This window comes from Electrona antarctica (assembly GCF_951216825.1).
Source record: "Electrona antarctica genome assembly, chromosome: 7".
Lineage (NCBI taxonomy): Eukaryota > Metazoa > Chordata > Actinopteri > Myctophiformes > Myctophidae > Electrona > Electrona antarctica.
In genome coordinates, this window is record NC_136812.1 from 2240402 (window position 1) to 2268355 (window position 27954).

Sequence of the window (27954 nt, forward strand, 5' to 3'; positions counted from 1 at the left end):
GACGCTTTAATAATAAAAGTAACACTTAAAGCTGTGGTTTGAAAACAGTGTGGTCGTTAAGCAGCAGGAGGACGTGTGTTTGTTAGCAGCTCAACCACAGAAAGAAACACAGCTACAGGTAAAAAGATGAACTGATTCAGCTTTTGTTTTTAGTACTACATCTATCCTTTATTTTATGGACTCATCTTTTAACATGGAATTAACATGACGGGTATTTATCTTATATCTCCCCGTTTATGAATGTGATCCTAAACAACGAGTAGTTAATACTAGCAGCAGTAATAATGTAGGCTATACGGTGCTGCGGTACTATAATACAATGCTGCGAGGCTACAATAATAATAATATTGTAAGTTAACTCGCTCCTCCAAAGGGTGCTAGCTCTCTTGGCTATGTGGCTTGTTGCCTGCCTGGGGCCTGTTTGTTGTTGTGGATAGACTGAATGATTAACAAAAAAATATACGTAGCTACAACTTCACAATGACAATGATCGCCATAATAAATGTAACATAATTCTTAATATTGTAAGCATAATGATATTGTAGCATCGTGATATTTGGCCATAACTCCCTCTTCTAGGTAGCCCTAGAATGTATCTGTACGTTTCATACATTTGCAAGTATTCCACATACCAGAGCCATAGATCAGTGTCCTAGACTTGCGGTTGCAGCGGCAGAACGGCGGCATAAATGTGATAAATGCTGCGTTTGTACTGAAACTCACCCATTAAATAATTACAAAGACGTGGAGTGAGATGTTGTCCTCTATAGTTTCACATCCATGTGAAAGTTCTGTCAGAGTAAAAGCGGCCATGTCTTCCCCGGCACCCCAGAGCTCCTATTTTGAAGGAATCCCGGGAATGATTGTGTTAATTAAAGTCCTTCCTTATTCACTTGATTTCAGAGCAGTGTGTGGAGTCCAGACTGCAGGTGAAGATGAACTCTCCAGACTCAATAAGAACTACAATGCCCATGATGCATCACTCCCAGGTGAAGATGAACTCTCCAGACTCAATAAGAACTACAATACCCATGATGCACCACTCCCAGGTGAAGATGAACTCTCCAGACTCAGCCAGGGACGTTTCTATTAAACAGGAAGCTGAAGACATTTCTATTAAACAGGAAGCTGAAGACATTTCTATTAAACGGGAAACTGAAGACATTTCTATTAAACAAGAAGCTGAAGACATTTATATTAAACAGGAAGAACATGAAGACGTTTCTATTAAACAGGAAGCTGAAGACGTTTCTATTGAACAGGAAACTGTAGACCAGCCACACCTCAGTAAGTCCTTCCTTTCTTTGATTGAAGAATTTATTAACAGTTTGGAGAATTACAGAACATTTATTATTATACAACACATTTCTAGAGGTGAAAGCAAGGGACCAGAGTCCCAAACTAGCCTTAGTTACTACCTATTCGACACTAAGCAGATTAACAAACATGAAAATAAAGAGGAACTTTGCAAATAGGACGGATGACCTACTAAACGGATACAAAATTATACCAGCATATAGGAAGAACAAAAACTTGAAAGATTACCTTGTACATAGCAAACTAAAGGAGACAGACAGACCGATACGCAAGAAACCGGATTACTTCAGACCTAAACAACAGGTGAAAAATAGAACCACAATGAGAATGGTGGGAATAAGACAAATCATACAGGCTAATACTAGTAACTGTGTCTAATTACATGCAACAAATGCAACCTACAATATGTGGGTGAAACTAGGAACACAATAGCAGATAGACTAAACCAACATAAATATAATATAAATAATGCAAAAGAAACAACTTTATTAATTGTACAACACTTTATGACCCATGGTATTAGTGCCTTGGAAGTTTGTGGATTAGAATCTAATCAAACCTGGACAGAGGGGGAAAGGAGATATGCAGAGAAGCAGTGGATTTTAAAATTAAACACCACATTTCCCCAAGGCTTAAACAATACCAATCCAGTACAGGGAACAGGATAGTAAACAAACCCTTAAATGCTAAACTTCTAAATTGCTCTTAATTAGAGCAGAGCCAGGACAATAGCAGAAACACAAAGCCATTCAGATTCAAAATCAGACCATCTTGGTCTGAGGTTGACACTAATGGTCTTGATGGGTGGACTTAATCCCCTCAAAGGTAATCACACTTTAATCATTGACCTCAGAGGTAACTAGATTAAGCCAGACTAAAACTAAATATAAGATTGAGAAACTTTGAGTACTTCTAGTAAGACAAACTTAATTGCCCAGACTCTTCTTCAACAAAGATGGCGAAAACAAACATTCTTTGTTCGGTACTCATACAATAGTATGGTACAAAACACTGAAGTCCTTAAACCAGAAACCTAACCCCTAAACCCTACCCCAAACCCTAACCTAATCCTAACCCCTAAACCCTACCCCAAACCCTAACCTCTAAACCCTACCCCAAACCCTAACCTAACTGCAAACGCAAGCCACGGGTGAGTCCTAACCAGCTATGAAGTGTTTAAGTATAGAGGGTTTAAGTACACTAGTACAGAGTGTTTAAGTGGTTAACAACTTTCAAACAAGTATTCTGAAAGCTTAGCGTCTGCACTTTCTTACTCTTTACAAAACTGAAACATTACCATTATGTGCAACCACAATTTCTATCAGGTGTGAAAAATAGTTGCTTGGCCGACTGGCAGCGTGAACAAGACATTTGGTGCTGATCGCAGTAGTTTGTGAGATTTGATCGCTACAGTAGTTTGTGAAATTTGATCGCTACAGTAGGTGAGATTTGATCGCTACAGTAGTTTGTGAAATGTGATCGCTACAGTAGGTGAGATTTGATCGCTACAGTAGTTTGTGAAATTTGATCGCTACAGTAGTTTGTGAGATTTGATCGCTACAGTAGTTTATGAGATTTGATCGCTACAGTAGTTTGTGAGATTTGATCGCTACAGTAGTTTGTGAGATTTGATCGCTACAGTAGTTTGTGAGATTTGATCGCTACAGTAGTTTGTGAGATTTGATCGCTACAGTAGTTTGTGAGATTTGATCGCTACAGTAGTTTGTGAGATTTGATCGCTACAGTAGTTTGTGAGATTTGATCGCTACAGTAGTTTGTGAGATTTGATCGCTACAGTAGTTTGTGAGATTTGATCGCTACAGTAGTTTGTGAGATTTGATCGCTACAGTAGTTTGTGAGATTTGATCGCTACAGTAGTTTGTGAGATTTGATCGCTACAGTAGTTTGTGAGATTTGATCGCTACAGTAGTTTGTGAGATTTGATCACTACAGTAGTTTGTGAGATTTGATCGCTACAGTAGGCTAGTTTGTGAGATTTGCCCCAGACACACAGGCAGAGAGATTCACAGACTCACAGACCCATTTACAGACGTACAGAGCTACGTCATGACAATCTTTTACATAGATTAAGCTACCATCGGTCCACATTTCAAGCTTTTATTGTCAGAAGTGCTTCTGTTTCATAACGTCATGCACTGAGTGGCAGGACTAATTTACTACCAGATCAGAGCTCAGGTGTGAAGTATCATGTTTCAAAATTGTTTGAAAATGATTTTAAAAAATAATTTAAAAATAAAAATGCTGTAACACCATTATTCATTTTGGGGCTAAAGTAACTAAATATATGACTTCAAAATATTATTATTATTGTATATTTTTTTGTATTTTGCTAAAACTACAGTAATAACCTGTAGTTAGCAACCGTAGTCAATCGTATCTTGGTAGTTAATAGTTCATTTTGTACATGGAAGAAGAATGGATTTACATTTTAGGAATCCAGTGTTGACCATCATGTTCTGTTTCTGCTCCTAGACATCCTGCACATGGCTGTGTGTAAAGAGGAGGTTTCTCCTGAACAGGAGAGGAGCCCCAGTCTGCTCCAGGAGGAACCAGAGCCTCCACACATTAAAGATGACCAGGAGGAGCTTAAAGAGGAACAGGAAGAGATACTTCAAAGACCAGAGGAGCCTGTCGGGTCAACGTTGACATTACTAGCAGTGAAAGGTGAAGAAGAAAATGATGATGATGATGAAGAAGAAGACATATCTTCCCACTGCTCTGAAGTTGAAGTTGAACTTGAATCTGACACTGCAGTCACTGAAGACAGTGATGATTGGGAGGAGACCAGTGAAGACGATGATGATGAACGGCGTGACAAGAGTTTCAGTGACTCAGGTTCCCTGAACAGACACCAGCGTGTCCACACTGGGGAAAGACCTTTTAACTGTAAACATTGTGACAAGAGTTTCAGTCAGTCAGGTTCCCTGAACAGACACCAGTATGTCCACACTGGAGAAAAACCTTTCCAATGTAAACATTGCAACAAGAGTTTCAGTGAGTCAGTTTCCCTGAACAGACACCAGCGTGTCCACACTGGAGAAAAACCTTTCCAATGTAAACATTGTAGCAAGAGTTTCCGTTGGTTAGGTTGTCTGAACAATCACCTGCAGCGTCTCCACACTGGAGAAAAACCTTTCCAATGTAAACATTGTGACAAGAGTTTCAGTTATCCATGTGACCTGAACAGACACCAGATTGTCCACGCTGGAGAAAAAACATTCCAATGTAAACATTGTAACAGGAGTTTCAGTTATCCATGTGACCTGAACAGACACCAGCGTGTCCACACTGGAGAAAAACCTTTCCAATGTAAGCATTGTGACAAGAGTTTCAGTCATCCATGTGACCTGAAGAAGCACCTTCGTGTCCACACTGGAGAAAAACCTTTCCAATGTAAACATTGTAACAGGAGTTTCAGTAGGTCAGATCATCTGAAGACACACCAGCGTGTCCACATTGGAGAAAAACCATTGAACCATTGAAAATTGTTACAAGAGTTTTACTGCATCATCAGTCAGGTTCCCTGAAGACACACCAGCATGTCCACAGTTCTCACAGGACAAAATCAAATATGTCCACTGTAAACGGTGTTACCAAAGTTTAAATAACTCTGGTCACTTGCTAAGACATCATTGCTTTCACACCATGGGGTAAAAAAAGTTGAAACTATAAATGAGCTCACAGCTGTATGTTCGTAGGGAGGATCACATTAACCAGCTGTATGTTCGTAGGGAGGATCACATTAGCCAGCTGTATGTTCGTAGGGAGGATCACATTAACCAGCTGTATGTTCATAGGGAGGATCACATTAACCAGCTGTATGTTCATAGGGAGGATCACATTAACCAGCTGTATGTTCGTAGGGAGGATCACATTAACCAGCTGTATGTTCATAGGGAGGATCACATTAACCAGCTGTATGTTCGTAGGGAGGATCACATTAACCAGCTGTATGTTCGTAGGGAGGATCACATTAACCAGCTGTATGTTCATAGGGAGGATCACATTAACCAGCTGTATGTTCGTAGGGAGGATCACATTAGCCAGCTGTATGTTCGTAGGGAGGATCACATTAACCAGCTGTATGTTCGTAGGGAGGATCACATTAACCAGCTGTATGTTCGTAGGGAGGATCACATTAACCAGCTGTATGTTCATAGGGAGGATCACATTAACCAGCTGTATGTTCGTAGGGAGGATCACATTAACCAGCTGTATGTTCGTAGGGAGGATCACATTAACCAGCTGTATGTTCGTAGGGAGGATCACATTAACCAGCTGTATGTTCGTAGGGAGGATCACATTAACCAGCTGTATGTTCGTAGGGAGGATCACATTAACCAGCTGTATGTTCGTAGGGAGGATCACATTAACCAGCTGTATGTTCGTAGGGAGGATCACATTAACCAGCTGTATGTTCGTAGGGAGGATCACATTAACCAGCTGTATGTTCGTAGGGAGGATCACATTAACCAGCTGTATGTTCGTAGGGAGGATCACATTAACCAGCTGTATGTTCGTAGGGAGGATCACATTAACCAGCTGTATGTTCGTAGGGAGGATCACATTAACCAGCTGTATGTTCGTAGGGAGGATCCCATTAACCAGCTGTATGTTCATAGGGAGGTCGACAGACAAGGATAATATTATGGATTATTAAACTGCTCCTATTAGTGCTATTGATATTGATATTGATTAACTGTTATTATGGATGATGTTGAGGGGCAAAGCTAGCCCCTCCTATGCCCAGCTTTGTCCGTTTCTGTGAACACAAACACGATGATTTGATTGGCTGGTTTCACCCCATAGCAATGATTTGATTGGCTGATGTACATACTGTATTGAGGATAAAAAGGGAGGGCAGAAAAGTGAAGACGCCAAAAGTGATTGGCCAGAATGACATTTGTGACGGTTTAATTGGCTGAGCACAGAATGTGATGTATGATGATCACACAAGTGTGTTTTTTGTTATTATTCATGTCGTGTCTATGAATTGATTACATAGGGCCTAAATGGAAACAAGACCGCTTTTTTTTGGTGCTATCCATTTTGGAATAAGTGTTTGACTGTTACTATGTTGCTGTTTTTACATTTCTGTCTAATAAACTAATCAATCAATCCTGTCAAAAGAGGCCTTCGTTCTCCTGTGCTTTTGTTTTCTTCTCATTTAAAACTGTATAACAAACCATTTATGTTGACTTTATTATTATGTTAGGTCGAGATCATGGATTTCACAATGCCACGCCAGACTTCCCGGTCCTTCATCGCCATCCCCAGTTCCTGCTTACTGATGCATGTGGCCCTAGCGGCGACATCAGGGAACGACAGTTTTCTACCTCTGGTTCTGCTTTGAGGCAGGACTCCAGAGAAGAAGGGAAGATATAACCTCATTGTCAGCTCTCTAGCAGTGGCCGGCAAACTGTGTTCTTTAATCTGGATCGGACTAGTGAAGAAACACGGGGAAGGTTGCCGTATATTCAGTATTTAAAGGGATATTTCATTTTCAAAAAACTTTTGATAATGTTATCGTCTACTCAGTCTTATGTGAACACGTCAGACAGATTTTAAATTGCTTAATTCTTGATTTAGATATTTGATATTAATTTTAGCTGCCCCGCCCCTTCCTAAACAAACCCAACGTAGCTTCAAACTCCATTTTAACCATGATAGATTCAGCAAAATCACTCGTCCTTTTTTATGGTGACTGATACTGCCCTCCTAATACGTGAGGGGTCGTGTTTTTTCATTTATGGTTTTCATTTATTTTTAATAATCTTTAGTGTCCTCTGGCCTCCTCCTGCTCCTTATTCTTTTCCAAAAACATTATTAAAAATATAATGAAAACACACAGCCCCCTCACATATGAGGAGGACACTCCTGACAGTCACCAGAAAAAAGGACGGGTGTTTTCGATGAATCTATCATCGTTAAAATGGAGTTAGAAGTTACAATGGGTTTGTATAGGAAGGGGGCGGGGCAGCAAAAAATTATATCAAATATATAAATACTGAATCAAGCAACTTAAAAACTGTCCAGGGTGTTCACATAAGCCTGAGTAGATGATGAAATGACCAAAGAGTTTTTATTTTTGAAAGTGAAATATCCCTTTAAGTCCGACGTCATTTTGCAGTCCTGTTACGTCCGGGTCCAAGTGGCACCAGCTCCCGTCCGCTTCTGATTGTAAATAGCAATATCTAAACGCGTGAATCTTTTTACAATAAGGTTATTTTTTCAGAAAGGAAGCCATTGAGGGTTAAAATGGGTCTTAATTAGAGACCTGCGGATGGCGGATTTAGCCGCGGTTGCCACAGTTTAGGGTGGATATGGGTCATTAAAATATTATAAATTAATATTGGATAAACCGCGGGTGAAATAATGCGGGAAATACATTTATAGCATCTATCTATAGGCTTATTATAGCTTTTAAAACACATAAAATCTCGCAATTTATAAATTGGAATACTTAATGAATGCCGTCAGATAACGGGCGGATTATTAATGTGCACACATGGATTCGGGTGACAAAAAAGCCCATCCGCAGGTTTCTAGTCTTAATGCTGTCCATGACGGACTTCCGGCGACGATGTGAACGAGAGCGGACGCGTGGAAGGGTGGCTCCCACTATTTGTATTTAAAAACTTCGCTTACACTGGTTTAAGTTACTACTTTTTCGGAAAATTTGTTTTACAAGTGAAGTTTGAGTATTAATCTTGCAATTATGGCGGGGGGTCGTGGCCGTCAGAGTCAGAGGAACATACGTTCATACACTACAACTACTACAGCCCCACAGCAACAGCCTGCAGCACCAAGCCACATGGCGACTCCTGTGCCGGCTTCGGCGGCTAGCACCGATGCTACTGCTAGCACTAGCCTTCCCCCTGATCTGGATAAGCTTCGTTTGGTTCTGATTGAAGCAATGAAGGAAATGGCTGAGAATTTGATTGCGAAGGCTCTCTCTTCCATCGACAAATCTCTGGGGGAGGTCAAAAAGAACATTACTAGCCATGGACAGCGTCTTAGCGACCTAGAAGAAGGCCTCACAGAATACTCTGACCGGGCTGTCGAACTGGAGCGACTCTGTGAGCGGCTCAGGACGGAGAATGAAACCATGGTTGACCGCATGGAAAACTACGAGAATCGTGCGCGCAGATTCAACATGAGAGTGACCAATATTCTGGAAGGGGCTGAGCAGAACGACCCAATCAAGTTTATGTCTAACTTTTTTGTGGAAGTGCTTGGTGCCGGCGTGTACGGGGCTCCTCCTGTCTTGGACTTGGCTCACAGGATCGGATACCAACGCCCGGGGCTCACTGGAAAGCCCAGGGTGATGATTGTACGTTTTCACTACTTCCAAGACAAGGCCCGGGCGCTGAGAGCGGATCGGAACCAACTTGCTTGGCGAGGTCGGAAGGTTATTTTTTATCCTGATTATGCCGCTGCTACAGCCAAACTTCGCTCGTCATTCTCAAAGATAAAGTCTTTGTTGTTCGAGAGAAAAGTCCGGTTCCGGCTCGTCTTTCCTGCCTTGTTAAAAGTGGACTTCGAGAACTCGACCCATAACTTCAAGACCGCCGCAGAAGCCATGGAGTTCTACGAGCGGCGGATCGCCGCCCCGCCGGTCCCGGACGCTGATGTTGGACCTGACGACAACCCTCCTCCTTCCGCCGACGACAATGGTACCGAGTAATGTTTGTTTAAGTGTGGTATCTACCGCACATCTAGAACTATCCCCAAGCTAACTACCGCATCTCTTATTATTTTTTTTGTTACTTTAATTCCTCTTCCCCACAATTACTATTTTATTTTCCTCTAAAACGATCCTCTTTTTTTTTTTTAATCCAAGCGGGCATTGGGTTGGAAGCTGGAACTGCTGAACGGGGGGGATCGGACGCACATTTCTATGTACATAGTGTGCTTGGACTGGTCCGTGATTATCTGACTAACCTATTTTATTTATTACATTTTATACTAAGCTCCGACTTTCGCTTGCTTTTCTTTTCTTTCCGGGGGGGGGGGGGGCTGATGCATAGAGAGATTTATTTCTGAGGTCCAAATGTAACCTATTTTTTACTTTATCATTATTCTGGGTGCCTGCCATGCAATGGCAGAAACACAGGTTGAAATCTAAAACGCATACTTAACTAGAAACAAATTTCAGGAAATTTGACTGGGTGCCTACAGCTCGCCAAGTCTGTGCAGCATTTGAGCCACGGACCACCATTTGATGACATTTAGCCTCTCAGACCCTGTAAGGGTCCATTTGGTTGACTTTCAACGGGGTATTTTGTCTAAGTTTATTGCACATTACGTTGCCACCAACATTCGAATGCTAACATGCTAACATGCTAATACTAACATGCTAATGCTAACATGCTAACATGCTAAAATGCTAATGCTAACATGGTAACATGCTAACATGCTAATGCTAATGCTAACATGCTAATGCTAACATGCTAAAGCTAACATGCTAACATGCTAATGCTAACATGCTAATGCTAACATGCTAACATGCTAATGCTAACATGCTAACATGCTAAAGCTAACATGCTAATGCTAACATGGTAACATGCTAATGCTAACATGCTAATGCTAACATGGTAACATGCTAACATGCTAATGCTAACATGGTAACATGCTAACATGCTAATGCTAACATGCTAACATGCTAACATGCTAATGCTAACATGCTAACATGCTAATGCTAACATGCTAATGCTAACATGCTAATGCTAACATGCTAAGGGGTCCATTTGGTTTCGCTCAGGGGGGCGGCCCGGTTCTGGCGAGCCGCCCCGCATCCGAAACGGTTGAGAAATGACAGAGTTACGTGTTTCCCCGAATTTCTCTATTGACTTTCAATGTGTGTGTGCGTGCACATGTGTGCATGTGCGTGCATGTGCATGTGTGCGCGCGTGTGTGAGAGTTGGTCAGGTGACCTTGAATCATTAACAAAGTATCATTTTCACCTGGGCTAGTCTATGCAAATGCAAACAGTATTGCAAGTTAAAAGCCCACTGACTCTCTATGAGAGAACGTATGTCCGAACAAATTGCTCTATCGCAAAAAGTGAAAGTCGAATGCGATTTTTGTTTTCACCGTGAGTGACCCGAGGCATTGAGGTACGCCGTGTGCGATCGTGGTATTGGTACGATAAAAAACGTGGTTATAAGAGCGAGTTAAGAATTGTGCTTGTGATGAAAAAATTGCTGACTCATTCAGGCATTTAACATGGAGTTTATGACACATTATGATGGTACACCTGTCGCTTTCAGGGCTGTAGTTCACGTACTGTATGTATCTGTGCTATGGGTGTGACATTGGGTGAAAGAGGACGAGTGTGGCTACAAAATTACCGAAACCCATGCGTGTAAAGTGAATATTTTGGCCGTGAGGACGATTTGTTCGGAGAATTTCGGTATAGTCTTCACATTGGCTTCTCACTCTGATCCGCTCTCTCTCTGGGCGTGCGACACTCTGAGTCGAGAATATTGCTCAGACCACACACACTTTGAACTGCCATAGCGGGCAAACCGTGCAACGTATTCGAATTCCGTCTGAACCACCATAAAGTCGATGGCCTCGTGTGCTGTTTGACGTTTAAATCCTGTTTCTACGTACCAGTATGCCAGAGCAATGTGGCTCCAAAGTAACGTGTCGTTTTCTGTTTTTACCCGCGTCTCCCCATCGACTTTGAATGGGGCATTTTTCGCGTCGTTTATTGCGAATTACGTCGGCACGGTAACACGAATCGGAAAGAAAAGCACAAGCACACCATTCCCGGCCGAGCCGCACGTTTTGATGTATATATTGCGGGGCTTTGGCAAACCGTGCGGCCGGCCATAGACGTCGAAGTTTCGCGTATTGATTATAATAATTACGATTAAGTATGCGTTTTAGATTTCAACCTGTGTTTCTGCCATTGCATGGCAGGCACCCAGAACTAGAAACAAATTTCAGGAAATTTGACTGGGTGCCTGCAGCTCGCCAAGTCTGTGCAGCATTTGAGCCACGGACCACCATTTGATGACATTTAGCCTCTCAGACCCTGTAAGGGTCCATTTGGTTGACTTTCAATGGGGTATTTTGTCTAAGTTTATTGCACATTACGTTAAGTACTAACATGCTAATGCTAACATGCTAACATGCTAATGCTAACATGCTAACATGCTAAAATGCTAATGCTAACATGCTAATATGCTAATGCTAACATGCTAATATGCTAATGCTAACATGCTAATGCTAACATGCTAACATGCTAATGCTAACATGATAATGCGAACATGCTAACATGCTAATGCTAACATGCTAATGCTAACATGCTAATGCTAACATGCTAACATGCTAATGCTAACATGCTAATATGCTAATGCTAACATGCTAATGCTAACATGCTAACATGCTAATGCTAACATGCTAATTTTAACATGCTAACATGCTAATGCTAACATGCTAACATGCTAATGCTAACATGCTAATGCTAACATGCTAACATGCTAATGCTAACATGCTAACATGCTAATGCTAACATGCTAATATGCTAATGCTAACATGCTAATGCTAACATGCTAATATGCTAATGCTAACATGCTAATGCTAACATGCTAACATGCTAATGCTAACATGCTAATGCTAACATGCTAACATGCTAATGCTAACATGCTAACATGCTAATGCTAACATGCTAATGCTAACATGCTAATGCTAACATGCTAACATGCTAATGCTAACATGCTAATGCTAACATGCTAATTTTAACATGCTAACATGTTAATGCTAACATGCTAATATGCTAATGCTAACATGCTAATGCTAACATGCTAACATGCTAATGCTAACATGCTAATATGCTAATGCTAACATGCTAATGCTAACATGCTAATATGCTAATGCTAACATGCTAATGCTAACATGCTAACATGCTAATGCTAACATGCTAACATGCTAATGCTAACATGCTAATATGTTAATGTTAACATGGTAATGCTAACATGCTAAGATGCTAATGCTAACATGCTAATGCTAACATGCTAACATGCTAATGCTAACATGCTAACATGCTAATGCTAACATGCTAATATGTTAATGCTAACATGCTAATGCTAACATGCTAATGCTAACATGCTAAGGGGTCCATTTGGTTTCGCTCAGGGGGGCGGCCCGGTTCTGGCGAGCCGCCCCGCGTCCGATACGGTTGAGAAATGACAGAGTTACGTGTTTCCCCGAATTTCTCTATTGACTTTCAATGTGTGTGTGTGCGTGCACATGTGTGCATGTGCGTGCATGTGCGTGTGTGCGCGCGTGTGTGAGAGTTGGTCAGGTGACCTTGAATCATTAACAAAGTATCATTTTCACCTGGGCTAGTCTATGCAATGCAAACAGTATTGAAAGGTAAAGCACACTGACTCTCTATGAGAGAACGTATGTCCGAACAAATTGCTCTATCGCAAAAAGTAAAAGTCGAATGCGATTTTTGTTTTCCCCGTGAGTGACCCGAGGCATTGAGGTACGCCGTGTGCGATCGTGGTATTGGTACGATAAAAAACGTGGTTATAAGTGCGAGTTAAGAATTGTGCTTGTGATGAAAAAATTGCTGACTCATTCAGGCATTTAACATGGAGTTTATGACACATTATGATGGTACACCTGTCGCTTTCAGGGCTGTAGTTCACGTACTGTATGTATCTGTGCTATGGTTGTGACATTGGGTGAAAGAGGACGAGTGTGGCTACAAAATTACCGAAACCCATGCGTGTAAAGTGAATATTTTGGCCGTGAGGACGATTTGTTCGGAGAATTTCGGTATAGTCTTCACATTGGCTTCTCACTCTGATCCGCTCTCTCTCTGGGCGTGCGACACTCTGAGTCGAGAATATTGCTCAGACCACACACACTTTGAACTGCCATAGCGGGCAAACCGTGCAACGTATTCGAATTCCGTCTGAACCACCACAAAGTCGATGGCCTCGTGTGCTGTTTGACGTTCGAATCGTGTTTCTACGTACCAGTATGCCAGAGCAATGTGGCTCCAAAGTAACGTGTCGTTTTCTGTTTTCACCCGCGTCTCCCCATCGACTTTGAATGGGGCATTTTTCGGGTCGTTTATTGCGAATTACGTGGGCACGGTAACACGGATCGGAAAGAAAAGCACAAGCACACCATTCCCGGCCGAGCCGCACGTTTTGATGTATATATTGCGGGGCTTTGGCAAACCGTGCGGCCGGCCGTAGACGTCGAAGTTTCGCGTATTGATTATTATTATTACTACGATTAAGTATGCGTTTTAGATTTCAACCTGTGTTTCTGCCATTGCATGGCAGGCACCCAGAATAATTATAATCACCAATACGCGAAACTTCGACGTCTACGGCCGGCCGCACGGTTTGCCAAAGCCCCGCAATATATACATCAAAACGTGCGGCTCGGCCGGGAATGGTGTGCTTGTGCTTTTCTTTCCGATTCGTGTTACCGTGCCCACGTAATTCGCAATAAACGACGCGAAAAATGCCCCATTCAAAGTCGATGGGGAAACGCGTGGAAAAACAGAAAACGACACGTTACTTTGGAGCCACATTGCTCTGGCATACTGTTACGTAGAAACACGATTTGAACGTCAAACAGCACACGAGGCCATCGACTTTGTGGTGGTTCAGACGGAATTCGAATACGTTGCACGGTTTGCCCGCTATCGCAGTTCAAAGTGTGTGTGGTCTGAGCAATATTCTCGACTCAGAGTGTCGCACGCCCAGAGAGAGAGCGGATCAGAGTGAGAAGCCAATGTGAAGACTATACCGAAATTCTCCGAACAAATCGTCCTCACGGCCAAAATATTCACTTTACACGCATGGGTTTCGGTAATTTTGTAGCCACACTCGTCCTCTTTCACCCAATGTCAAAACCATAGCACAGATACATACAGTACGTGAACTACAGCCCTGAAAGCGACAGGTGTACCATCATAATGTGTCATAAACTCCATGTTAAATGCCTGAATGAGTCAGCAATTTTTTCATCACAAGCACAATTCTTAACTCGCACTTATAACCACGTTTTTTATCGTACCAATACCACGATCGCACACGGCGTACCTCAATGCCTCGGGTCACTCACGGGGAAAACAAAAATCGCATTCGACTTTTACTTTTTGCGATAGAGCAATTTGTTCGGACATACGTTCTCTCATAGAGAGTCAGTGGGCTTTTAACTTGCAATACTGTTTGCATTTGCATAGACTAGCCCAGGTGAAAATGATACTTTGTTAATGATTCAAGGTCACCTGACCAACTCTCACACACGCGCGCACACATGCACATGCACGCACATGCACACATGTGCACGCACACACACATTGAAAGTCAATAGAGAAATTCAGGGAAACACGTAACTCTGTCATTTCTCAACCGTTTCGGATGCGGGGCGGCTCGCCAGAACCGGGCCGCCCCCCTGAGCGAAACCAAATGGACCCCTTAGCATGTTAGCATTAGCATGTTAGCATTAGCATGTTAGCATGTTAGCATTAGCATGTTAGCATGTTAGCATTAGCATGTCAGCATGTTTGCATTAGCATGTTAGCATTAGCATATTAGCATGTTAGCATTAGCATGTTAGCATTAGCATGTTAGCATGTTAGCATTAGCATGTTAGCATTAGCATGTTAGCATTAGCATGTTAGCATTAGCATGTTAGCATTAGCATGTTAGCATATTAGCATATTAGCATGTTAGCATTAGCATGTTAGCATGTTAGCATTATCATGTTAGCATTAGCATGTTAGTATTAGCATGTTAGCATGTTAGCATTAGAATGTTGGTGGCAACGTACTGTGCAATAAACTTAGACAAAATACCCCATTGAAAGTCAACCAAATGGACCCTTACAGGGTCTGAGAGGCTAAATGTCATCAAATGGTGGTCCGTGGCTCAAATGCTGCACAGACTTGGCGAGCTACAGGCACCCAGTCAAATTTCCTGAAATTTGTTTCTAGTTTTATATCCTTTCGTGTGTGTGTGTGGATGGAAGAGCGTACGTGCGTGCACACGGGATTAAGCGCCGATATGTTGTTTGATTGTAATTAATTAATTGTGTTATTATTTTGAAATGTCGTGAGGATCTGTGTGGTGCGTGTGTGTGCATGCGGGATTGAACGCTGTTATTTCATATAATTGCTTTATTTAATATGTTACAAAGGCCTACTTGATGTAACGTGATACCGTGAAACGTATACTGGACGTGATTATGAACATTATTGAGCCCAGGCGGCTCAGTGACAAACAATGGCGACGCTTTGTTTTGTTTTTCTCCTCTACAAAAAAGAGGGGGAAATCCTATGTTTCCCAAGAAGGAATGGACAATGACATCACTATCAACCTGACGTCCGGTATTTTCTTTTTCTTTTTCTTTTTTGCAATTTCCTCTCTTTGTGATGTTCGGCCCTCTACTGCCCCCCTACCATACTCCACACATCACCGTTGAGATTTGGTAAAACGGCGATCTAGGCCTCCCTGTGTGTGCGGTCTCTGGCCCCACCTGGTGGGCATTTGACAATATTACACGGTGTGTGTGTTGGATGGCTTAGATGAGGATCTAATGGTTGTGAGATTGGGGAAACGATCTACAATTTTCATTTCACTCAAACTTTCTTTCATTTTAAGAGTCTGATATTCTGTGACTATAATTGTTGTTGTTTATGTCACTGATCCCTTAAAAAAAAATATATATAATAATAATGAACCTGTTTTTTATCATTATTAGGGCTTTTTTGTGTATGTTAGATGGACTAGATGAGAACAACATTTTATTTTTTATTTTTTTATTTTATTTTTTCCTGTTTCATTATCAATACAAAGGCTCATCAAGGTAGCATGATTGGGGATAGGACATTTTCTAATTTACATTTTATTTACTTTTCAATATATATATCATTGATTTTCTATGCAAGACTATGCAAGGTTTTTGTTTTTTTTTGCTGCAGTGGGAGTCACCCGCAGCACGATTAGAATAGATTTATGGTTTGCACCGATTCACAGTATAACAGTGAGTTTGTGCTAGAAAGGCCTTCTGCTACACAGAGGATTTCCTTTCCACTTGAGGTATTGCTTACAGAAGAAACCTCAACTTTGGAAGTTACTATTGTACTTATGTTTGTGTTTATGTTTATGTTTATGTTTTTGTTTTTTATTCTGATGATTATTGGCGTTGCTAATAATGCATTAGACAAGTTAAGGTCAACCCGGGCTCACAGAGGAAATAATTGTATACCAATGAACAACACATGTCACAACAAGAATATAAAATAGTTACACTCAATGTTAACGGGCTACAGGGACCAATTAAAAGAAGCAAGCTTATAGCTAAGATGAAAAGAGAAGACCAACAAATAATCTTCTGGCAGGAAACACATATGATGCGAGATGAACATGAAAAATTGAAGAAACTGGGATTTAAAAATACATTCTATTCATCATACAAGGGACATACTAGAGGTGTTGCAATACTTATTTCAAATAAGATCACTTTCCAACTCAATGCACAAATTGCAGACAAAGAGGGACGCTATGTTTTGGTTAAAGGACTTCTTGACTCTAGGGAAGTGACATTACTCAACGTTTATAGACCACCAGGCTCGGATAAATTACTAACTAAGAAAATATTTGAGTTAATTGCTACCGAAGCCACAGGTACGCTAATCGCAGCCGGGGATTTTAATATCCAGATGGAGGCTCGGGACTCCTCAAATCCACGAAAGATAATCAACCAGGAGTCACTGTATGTTAAGAAATTAATTAAGGAAATGGAGATGTTTGACGTATGGAGAGATCTTAACCCAACAGCGAAACAATTTAGTTTCTTCTCTCATCCACACGGGGTACACAGTCGACTTGATTATTTTTTCATGTTTAACACAGAGAGACATAGGATTATAGATTGTAAGATAGGGGTAAAGGACATTTCTGACCATGCAGGGGTATACCTGAGGCTCCATCTGGATGTTCAACGGAGAAACACAGTTTGGAGATTAAATACGAGCCTCCTAAATAACACCCAATTCCAGGAATATAATATAAAAGAAATAAAAGAGTACTTGGAACTTAACGACACCGAAGATATAACACCTGATATCTTATGGGATGCAGCCAAAGCAGTGATGAGAGGGAAACTAATAATGTGGTCAGCTAATCACAAAAAACTGCAACAAAAACGTGTCAATGATTTAACTAGTGGATTGGAAAACTTAGAGAAACAACACATGGACTCAAATGATCCCCAACTACTGGAGCAAATACGTACAACAAAACTAAAGCTAAACGAGATACTTGACAAACAAGTGGAAATAAAACTCAAATATATTAGACAGAAATATTATGAAAATGGCCCTAGAGCAAAAAAGGTGTTGGCATGGAAATTACGTAAACAACAAAATGAAAGATCAATCTTCAAAATTAAGGACCCGGTTACCAACAGTCTGAGCCACACTACGGAAGAAATACAGAAATCATTTGAAAAATACTATAAAAAATTATACTCTCAACCAACAGCGGCAGAACCCCCCCTGGTACAGAATTTCCTGGAATCCTTGGATTTACCAACGATAGGAGAAACACAAAATAAATCGTTAATAACAGACATTACAACATTGGAAATTGATTGTGCTATATCCAGATTGAAAACTAACAAAATGTCAGGGGGTGATGGCTTCCCGGCCGAATGGTATAAGGTATTTAAAGGCTCAATAACGTCCACACTTAGGAGTTGTTTTAACCATGTACTTAAAGGGGGAGAAACACCTGTATCCTGGAGACAGGCTATAATCTCGGTGATACCAAAAGCAGGCAAAGATAAAACAGAATGTAGCTCCTACAGGCCTATCTCGGTACTCAATATAGACTACAGACTGTTCGCTTCAATAATGGCAAAAAGACTAGAAGACATACTTCCAGATATAATAGACACAGACCAATGTGGTTTCATAAAAAATAGGCAGACACAGGATAATGTCAGGCGTGCACTATTCCTGATAGACAATATGAGTAAGAACAATGCTAAATCATTAGCAATTAGCCTGGACGCGGAGAAAGCGTTCGATGCTTGTCGCTGGGAGTTCCTATACATGGTACTGCAACGTCTTGGATTTAAAGAACAAATTGTAAACTGTCTCAGATCCCTGTACTACCAACCGACTGCCCGAATCAAAATAAATGGCAGCCTGTCAAACACAATCAAGTTGGAACGTGGTTGCCGCCAAGGCTGTAACTTAAGCCCCGCCCTCTTTGCACTATTCATAGAAGCACTCGCTCAAACAATAAGGGAGGATGACTCTATAATAGGAATTTCAATGAAAGGATCAGCCTCGGAACATAAAATTAGCCTATATGCCGATGACGTATTGGTGACACTTTCCGACCCAGAGACCAGTCTGCCAAAGCTCATGGCCTGTCTGGAAATATATGGTACATACTCCGGATACAAACTGAACATAGACAAAACCCAAGTCCTTTCATTTAACTATTCACCCCATGAGGATATACGAAATAAATACAACTTTAAATGGAGCGCAAAAACAATTAGATATCTGGGTATTAATATACCGAAAGACCTGACAAATATCTATAGTGAAAACTATGATCTCATCACAAAAGAAATACAATCAGATTTGGACAGATGGGCCCCCCTGGTGTTTGGTATGCATGATAGAATAGAAGCCGTAAAAATGAATATCCTGCCAAGATTACTATTCCTCTTTCAATCCTTACCGGTAGAAATACCAAAAAAACAATTTGACAACTGGAATAGGGCTATCTCCAGGTTCGTCTGGAGAGGTAAGAAACCAAGAGTACGTTTCAAAACATTACAGTTACCTAAGGATGAGGGAGGTATGTCTCTCCCATGCTTGGAAGACTATTATAAAGCAGCACAAATAAGATACTTAGTCTATTGGTGTAATCCGGAATACGATGCAAAATGGAAAGAAATTGAAATAAATCAATTGGATGTCCCCCTCCAGGCAGTACTGGGTGATAGGACTCTCATGAGGAAACACTCAGGAGAATTAAGTAAATGGACGAAAGTCCCTCTGAACGTCTGGTTTAAGGAATGTAAGGACCAAAAGATAAATAAAGACGTACAGAGATTGAAATGGATAGCATATGATACAGATTTCAAACCAGCCCAGATGGATGCTAGATTCAAACGATGGATTTGGGATGGTATAACAACATATTGTCTGATCTCATCCAGTACAGGCCTGGAAAGCTTCCAATATCTGAGAGACAAACACGATTTAGAAAAACAAGATTTTTATAGGTACCTACAGCTAAGGCACCATTTCGATAAGAACATAAAAACAGACAAACCTCAAACTGGCCTGATTTACATCTTTACTGAAGCTTATAAAGGCGAAACCACCAAGAAACTGATATCAAAGCTATATTCGAATATACAATCTGCTAAAAATCACTCCACAGCTTATATCAGACTTAAATGGGAAAAAGAGGCAAATCTAACCATCGCAGAGGAGGACTGGCTGAATATATGTGATGTGATATCCACAACCACCAGTTCTGGCCTATGGAGAGAATTCTCATGGAAAAACATGATTAGGTTCTTCATTACACCGAAAATAAAAAGCCTACAGAGTGGGACACCGGAAGCAGGCAACTGTTGGAGAAAATGTAATAGTGCAATGGCTGACCACTTCCACGTATTCTGGGACTGCCCAATAATACAACGATTCTGGCTAGAGATAGTATCGGACATTAACACAATAATGGGTTTTGAGATTGAATTTGAATTTACAAAGGTTTACCTGTGTAACATACCAGAGGACCTTAATACCCCAGATAAATACCTTCTTAAAATATTGCTAGTGGCAGCAAAAAAGGCAATAACCAAGAAGTGGCTGGATAGAAGCCCGCCTAAGAAAGGAGAGTGGACAGCCATTGTACGAAACATATACGAAATGGAGGAACTTACTTTCGCAGTTAGGATATGTACAGAAAAGTTTCACAGATACTGGTTGAAATGGATATTATACATGGGAATAGACATTTTGTAAAGGATCTGTATGAATGAATAAGAGGTGAACACTGTCATTATTCTGTCATTAATGATGTCATTATTGTATCTGTTGTGCTCAAATTTTTGTTTTATTTTTTTTGTCCACTGTTTACCCTTCGTTTCGTATTTTATTTTATTTTTAGGATTCTCTGTTTTCCCTCTGTTTTCTTTTTCACCTTCCCTCATTGTTTTTCATAACCTTGTACATTGATTTAATTTAAACAACCAAAAAGAATGGAATGCCGATGTATAGTTATCATGAACCCTGTAACTGGGAGCGAACTGACTAAAACGGACTGAAACTGCTCAAAGAGGGTTCCCCTACCCACCTGGAACTGTATGACCCGTAACACAATGAAAGTTGATAATAATGAATGTAACAAATGACTTGTAACAATTACAAAATGTACTGTGACGCCCGATGTGACCCGAAAATTCTGAATAAAAACAAAGTTTAAAAAAAAAAAAAAAATGCTGTCCATGACAAAGAAAATATATGATGTGGAGACAATAAAGACTATTATTATCGTTATTATTGAAGGTGGTAACAGTCCATTTGACAATATAGGCCTACTTATCCAAAACCAAGTCTGACCAATGAATGGCTGGCCACCCAATTGATTCAGATTTTATGGGAGCCAGTTTCGAATTGCAGCCATCCGTAGGTGCCCTTTGAGAGCGGTTTTGAAGGAGTCAAGGGATTTGCATGTCTTAATGACTGTTGGTAGGGCGTTCCACATTTTGATGGCATAGGAGCGAAAATAATTTAGTCCCTTGTTTGTGCCGAATCTGGGTTGTACATGGTTCGTTGCACTCCCTCTGGGGTTGTGGGTGTGGACTTCGTTAACATTAAGGAAGTATCTAGACAGGTACATGGGTATCTTGGTGGAGTATCGAATCTTGTGGACCAGACCCATTGCAAGATGCTGTACTCTGTCGTCGACCCTAAGCCCTACTACCTGTTTTGAATTAGCACATAATGCAAGAGGCAGCAGGACATTGCTTTACTTGAAAACGAGTGCTTCCAAACTCTGATGGCAACATGGCCGCGGTCTGCAAATGGTCAATAGCAGAGCAGCTCTATACCACCAAGATGGCCACCAGGACGCTCTTAGGTCACCCAAAGGGCAAGGTTCTGATAGTAATTTCTCCCCATTATGTTCTGTTATAATGGATGTTATTAATAATTTGAATTATGAATTAGGCCTATATTATGTCCTGCATTTTTTTTGGTGAGCGGGGAACAGAACCTTTTTCATAGCTAAATGGGGAACATAGAAGCTTTTTTAGTTGAGTGGGGAACATAGAACCTGGGGAACATAGAACCTGGGGAACATAGAACCTGGGGAACATAGAACCTGGGGAACATAGGCCTATAGTTATGATCCCCATTTGTCCCAGAGATTTACCAAAAAAAACAGGATTCTAGATTCTAGGCTTATAAATAATTTATAATATTTTAGTAAATCTCTATGGGAAAAAATAAAAAATAATTGGAGAGTTTTCAGTGGGTCCAGAACCCACTGCTATGCTCTGTAGCTGTTCCATAGCTGCTCCCCACACTGTACCATGGCTCCCTCTAGTGACCGTTTATGGTACGTGCACCCTGCACGCTCCAGGCTTCAGCAGGGCTAGTGCGCATGTGCACAACCCTTGTGTGTGTGTGTGTTCGCCCGCAAAGGACTGTTAAGTTAACACTTTAATAATAAAAGTAACACTTAAAGCTGTGGTTTGAAAACAGTGTGGTCGTTAAGCAGCAGGAGGACGTGTGTTTGTTAGCAGCTCAACCACAGAAAGAAACACAGCTACAGGTAAAAAGATGAACTGATGAAATGAAATGAAATGAAATCTATATTTACCCAGGGTATCTGGGCTAAGCTCAAGAACTTGTATTCAGCTTGTGTTTTTAGTACTACATCTATCCTTTATTTTATGGACTGACGTGAACATGACGAGTATTTATCTTATATCTCCCCGTTTATGAATGTGATCCTAAACAATGAGTAGTTATTACTAGCAGCAGTAATAATGTAGGCTATACGGTGCTGCGGTACTATAATACAATGCTGCGAGGCTACAATAATAATAATATTGTAAGTTAACTCGCTCCTCCAAAGGGTGCTAGCTCTCTTGGCTATGTGGCTTGTTGCCTGCCTGGGGCCTGTTTGTTGTTGTGGATAGACTGAATGATTAACAAAAAAATATACGTAGCTACAACTTCACAATGACAATGATCGCCATAATAAATGTAACATAATTCTTAATATTGTAAGCATAATGATATTGTAGCATCGTGATATTTGGCCATAACTCCCTCTTCTAGGTAGCCCTAGAATGTATCTGTACGTTTCATACATTTGCAAGTATTCCACATACCAGAGCCATAGATCAGTGTCCTAGACTTGCGGTTGCAGCGGCAGAACGGCGGCATAAATGTGATAAATGCTGCGTTTGTACTGAAACTCACCCATTAAATAATTACAAAGACGTGGAGTGAGATGTTGTCCTCTATAGTTTCACATCCATGTGAAAGTTCTGTCAGAGTAAAAGCGGCCATGTCTTCCCCGGCACCCCAGAGCTCCTATTTTGAAGGAATCCCGGGAATGATTGTGTTAATTAAAGTCCTTCCTTATTCACTTGATTTCAGAGCAGTGTGTGGAGTCCAGACTGCAGGTGAAGATGAACTCTCCAGACTCAATAAGAACTACAATGCCCATGATGCATCACTCCCAGGTGAAGATGAACTCTCCAGACTCAATAAGAACTACAATACCCATGATGCACCACTCCCAGGTGAAGATGAACTCTCCAGACTCAGCCAGGGACGTTTCTATTAAACAGGAAGCTGAAGACATTTCTATTAAACAGGAAGCTGAAGACATTTCTATTAAACGGGAAGCTGAAGACATTTCTATTAAACAGGAAGAACATGAAGACGTTTCTATTGAACAGGAAACTGTAGACCAGCCACACCTCAGTAAGTCCTTCCTTTCTTTGATTGAAGAATTTATTAACAGTTTGGAGAATTACAGAACATTTATTATTATACAACACATTTCTAGAGGTGAAAGCAAGGGACCAGAGTCCCAAACTAGCCTTAGTTACTACCTATTCGACACTAAGCAGATAAATAAAGAGGAACTTTGCAAATAGGACGGATGACCTACTAAACGGATACAAAATTATACCAGCATATAGGAAGAACAAAAACTTGAAAGATTACCTTGTACATAGCAAACTAAAGGAGACAGACAGACCGATACGCAAGAAACCGGATTACTTCAGACCTAAACAACAGGTGAAAAATAGAACCACAATGAGAATGGTGGGAATAAAACAAATCATACAGGCTAATACTAGTAACTGTGTCTAATTACATGCAACAAATGCAACCTACAATATGTGGGTGAAACTAGGAACACAATAGCAGATAGACTAAACCAACATAAATATAATATAAATAATGCAAAAGAAACAACTTTATTAATTGTACAACACTTTATGACCCATGGTATTAGTGCCTTGGAAGTTTGTGGATTAGAATCTAATCAAACCTGGACAGAGGGGGAAAGGAGATATGCAGAGAAGCAGTGGATTTTAAAATTAAACACCACATTTCCCCAAGGCTTAAACAATACCAATCCAGTACAGGGAACAGGATAGTAAACAAACCCTTAAATGCTAAACTTCTAAATTGCTCTTAATTAGAGCAGAGCCAGGACAATAGCAGAAACACAAAGCCATTCAGATTCAAAATCAGACTAAACAAAATACATACATACATGGATGCACCTGGGACGTATCCTCAGTGATGTATCCTAAGGTCATCGGGGTTTCGGGTCTCGCAACATCATACCCCTCACTCAGGTGACCCAGCCGGGGTGATCAAGTCCCGACTTACGTCCCAGTAGCTACCCTCGATCAGTCCCATTAGGGAAAAACCAGGGCCACACAATCCGTTCTTCCTGAACTACTCTGCCGGGACTGGGAGGTACCATTCTGGCGCGTGGAAGGACTAGGCTCTGTGGGTTGACTCCTGTCCGGGCCCCTCCTACGTCTCACCAGGTCCACTCCTGCTCTCACCAGGTCAGGCCCTGTGCGTTGCACCAGACTCCCAGCACCAGGCACTTTATTCAGGAATGGTGGATTCTCGAGCCGCAACAGTTCCGCAGGCTCCACCTTGCCCTTGGTGGTGCCGCAGGCTCCGCTTGAGGCTTGAATGGCCCTCCTAAAGGCCTCAGACCATCTTGGTCTGAGGTTGACACTAATGGTCTTGATGGGTGGATTTAATCCCCTCAAAGGTAATCACACTTTAACCATTGACCTCAGAGGTAACTAGATTAAGCCAGACTAAAACTAAATATAAGATTGAGAAACTTTTAGTACTTCTAGTAAGACAAACTTAATTGCCCAGACTCTTCTTCAACAAAGATGGCGAAAGCAAACATTCTTTGTTCGGTACTCCTACAATAGTATGGTACAAAACACTGAAGTCCTTAAACCAGAAACCTAACCCCTAAACCCTACCCCAAACCCTAACCTAATCCTAACCCCTAAACCCTATCCCAAACCCTAACCTCTAAACCCTACCCCAAACCCTAACCTAACTGCAAACGCAAGCCACGGGTGAGTCCTAACCAGCTATGAAGTGTTTAAGTATAGAGGGTTTAAGTACACTAGTACAAAGTGTTTAAGTGGTTAACAACTTTCAAACCAGTATTCTGAAAGCTTAGCGTCTGCACTTTCTTACTCTTTACAAAACTGAAACATTACCATTATGTGCAACCACAATTTCTATCAGGTGTGAAAAATAGTTGCTTGGCCGACTGGCAGCGTGAACAAGACATTTGGTGCTGATCGCAGTAGTTTGTGAGATTTGATCGCTACAGTAGTTTGTGAAATTTGATCGCTACAGTAGGTGAGATTTGATCGCTACAGTAGTTTGTGAAATTTGATCGCTACAGTAGGTGAGATTTGATCGCTACAGTAGCTTGTGAAATTTGATCGCTACAGTAGTTTGTGAGATTTGATCGCTACAGTAGTTTGTGTGAGATTTGATCGCTACAGTAGTTTGTGAAATTTGATCGCTACAGTAGGTGAGATTTGATCGCTACAGTAGTTTGTGAAATGTGATCGCTACAGTAGGTGAGATTTGATCACTACAGTAGTTTGTGAAATGTGATCGCTACAGTAGTTTGTGAAATGTGATCGCTACAGTAGTTTGTGAGATTTGATCACTACAGTAGTTTGTGAGATTTGATCGCTACAGTAGTTTGTGAGATTTGATCGCTACAGTAGTTTGTGAGATTTGATCGCTACAGTAGTTTGTGAAATGTGATCGCTACAGTAGTTTGTGAGATTTGATCACTACAGTAGTTTGTGAGATTTGATCGCTACAGTAGTTTGTGAAATGTGATCGCTACAGTAGTTTGTGAGATTTGATCACTACAGTAGTTTGTGAGATTTGATCGCTACAGTAGTTTGTGAGATTTGATCGCTACAGTAGTTTGTGAGATTTGATCGCTACAGTAGTTTGTGAGATTTGATCGCTACAGTAGTTTGTGAAATGTGATCGCTACAGTAGTTTGTGAGATTTGATCGCTACAGTAGTTTGTGAGATTTGATCGCTACAGTAGTTTGTGAGATTTGATCACTAAAGTAGTTTGTGAGATTTGATCACTACAGTAGTTTGTGAGATTTGATCGCTACAGTAGTTTGTGAGATTTGATCGCTACAGTAGTTTGTGAGATTTGATCGCTACAGTAGTTTGTGAAATGTGATCACTACAGTAGTTTGTGAAATGTGATCACTACAGTAGTTTGTGAGATTTGATCGCTACAGTAGTTTGTGAGATTTGATCACTACAGTAGTGTGAGATTTGATCGCTACAGTAGTGTGAGATTTGATCGCTACAGTAGGCTAGTTTGTGAGATTTGCCCCAGACACACAGGCAGAGAGATTCACAGACTCACAGACCCATTTACAGACGTACAGAGCTACGTCATGAAAATCTTTTACATAGATTAAGCTACCATCGGTCCACATTTCAAGCTTTTATTGTCAGAAGTGCTTCTGTTTCATAACGTCATGCACTGAGTGGCAGGACTAATTTACTACCAGATCAGAGCTCAGGTGTGAAGTATCATGTTTCAAAATTGTTTGAAAATGATTTTAAAAAATAATTTAAAAATAAAAATGCTGTAACACCATTATTCATTTTGGGGCTAAAGTAACTAAATATATGACTTCAAAATATTATTATTATTATTGTATATTTTTTTGTATTTTGCTAAAACTACAGTAATAACCTGTAGTTAGCAACCGCAGTCAATCGTATCTTGGTAGTTAATAGTTCATTTTGTACATGGAAGAAGAATGGATTTACATTTTAGGAATCCAGTGTTGACCATCATGTTCTGTTTCTGCTCCTAGACATCCTGCACATGGCTGTGTGTAAAGAGGAGGTTTCTCCTGAACAGGAGAGGAGCCCCAGTCTGCTCCAGGAGGAACCAGAGCCTCCACACATTAAAGAGGACCAGGAGGAGCTTAAAGAGGAACAGGAAGAGATACTTCAAAGACCAGAGGAGCCTGTCGGGTCAACGTTGACATTACTAGCAGTGAAAGGTGAAGAAGAAAACGATGATGATGATGATGATGAAGAAGACATATCTTCCCACTGCTCTGAAGTTGAAGTTGAACTTGAATCTGACACTGCAGTCACTGAAGACAGTGATGATTGGGAGGAGACCAATGAAGACGATGATGATGAACGGCGTGACAAGAGTTTCAGTGACTCAGGTTCCCTGAACAGACACCAGCGTGTCCACACTGGGGAAAGACCTTTTAACTGTAAACATTGTGACAAGAGTTTCAGTCAGTCAGGTTCCCTGAACAGACACCAGTATGTCCACACTAGAGAAAAACCTTTCCAATGTAAACATTGCAACAAGAGTTTCAGTGAGTCAGTTTCCCTGAACAGACACCAGCGTGTCCACACTGGAGAAATACCTTTCCAATGTAAACATTGTAGCAAGAGTTTCCGTTGGTTAGGTTCTCTGAACAATCACCTGCAGCGTCTCCACACTGGAGAAAAACCTTTCCAATGTAAACATTGTGACAAGAGTTTCAGTTATCCATGTGACCTGAACAGACACCAGATTGTCCACGCTGGAGAAAAAACATTTCAATGTAAACATTGTAACAGGAGTTTCAGTTATCCATGTGACCTGAACAGACACCAGCGTGTCCACACTGGAGAAAAACCTTTCCAATGTAAGCATTGTGACAAGAGTTTCAGTGGGTCCGGTTACCTGAACATTCACCTTCGTGTCCACACTGGAGAAAAACCTTTCCAATGTAAACATTGTGACAAGAGTTTCAGTGAGCGTGGTTCCCTGATCAATCACCAGCGTGTCCACACTGGAGAAAAACCTTTCCAATGTAAACATTGTGACAAGAGTTTCTCTGTGTCAGGTTCCCTGAATAGACACCAGCGTGTCCACACTGGAGAAAAACCTTTCCAATGTAAACATTGTAACAGGAGTTTCAGTGTGTCAGGTTCCCTGA

At 41.0% G+C, this 27954-nt stretch overlaps 1 protein-coding gene across 1 annotated transcript; it reads left to right on the top strand.

Moving 5' to 3' along the window:
* Positions 1 to 72: 72 nt before the first annotated feature.
* LOC306927329 (uncharacterized protein) lies at positions 73 to 27954 on the top strand (the record flags this gene model as incomplete). The annotated part of the gene is made up of 4 exons (XM_079507040.1): positions 73 to 118; positions 906 to 1287; positions 3811 to 4425; positions 27875 to 27954. Exons 2-4 carry the CDS (start codon positions 936 to 938, stop codon positions 27952 to 27954), a joined length of 1047 nt encoding a protein of 348 aa, XP_079363166.1. The 5' UTR covers positions 73 to 118; positions 906 to 935.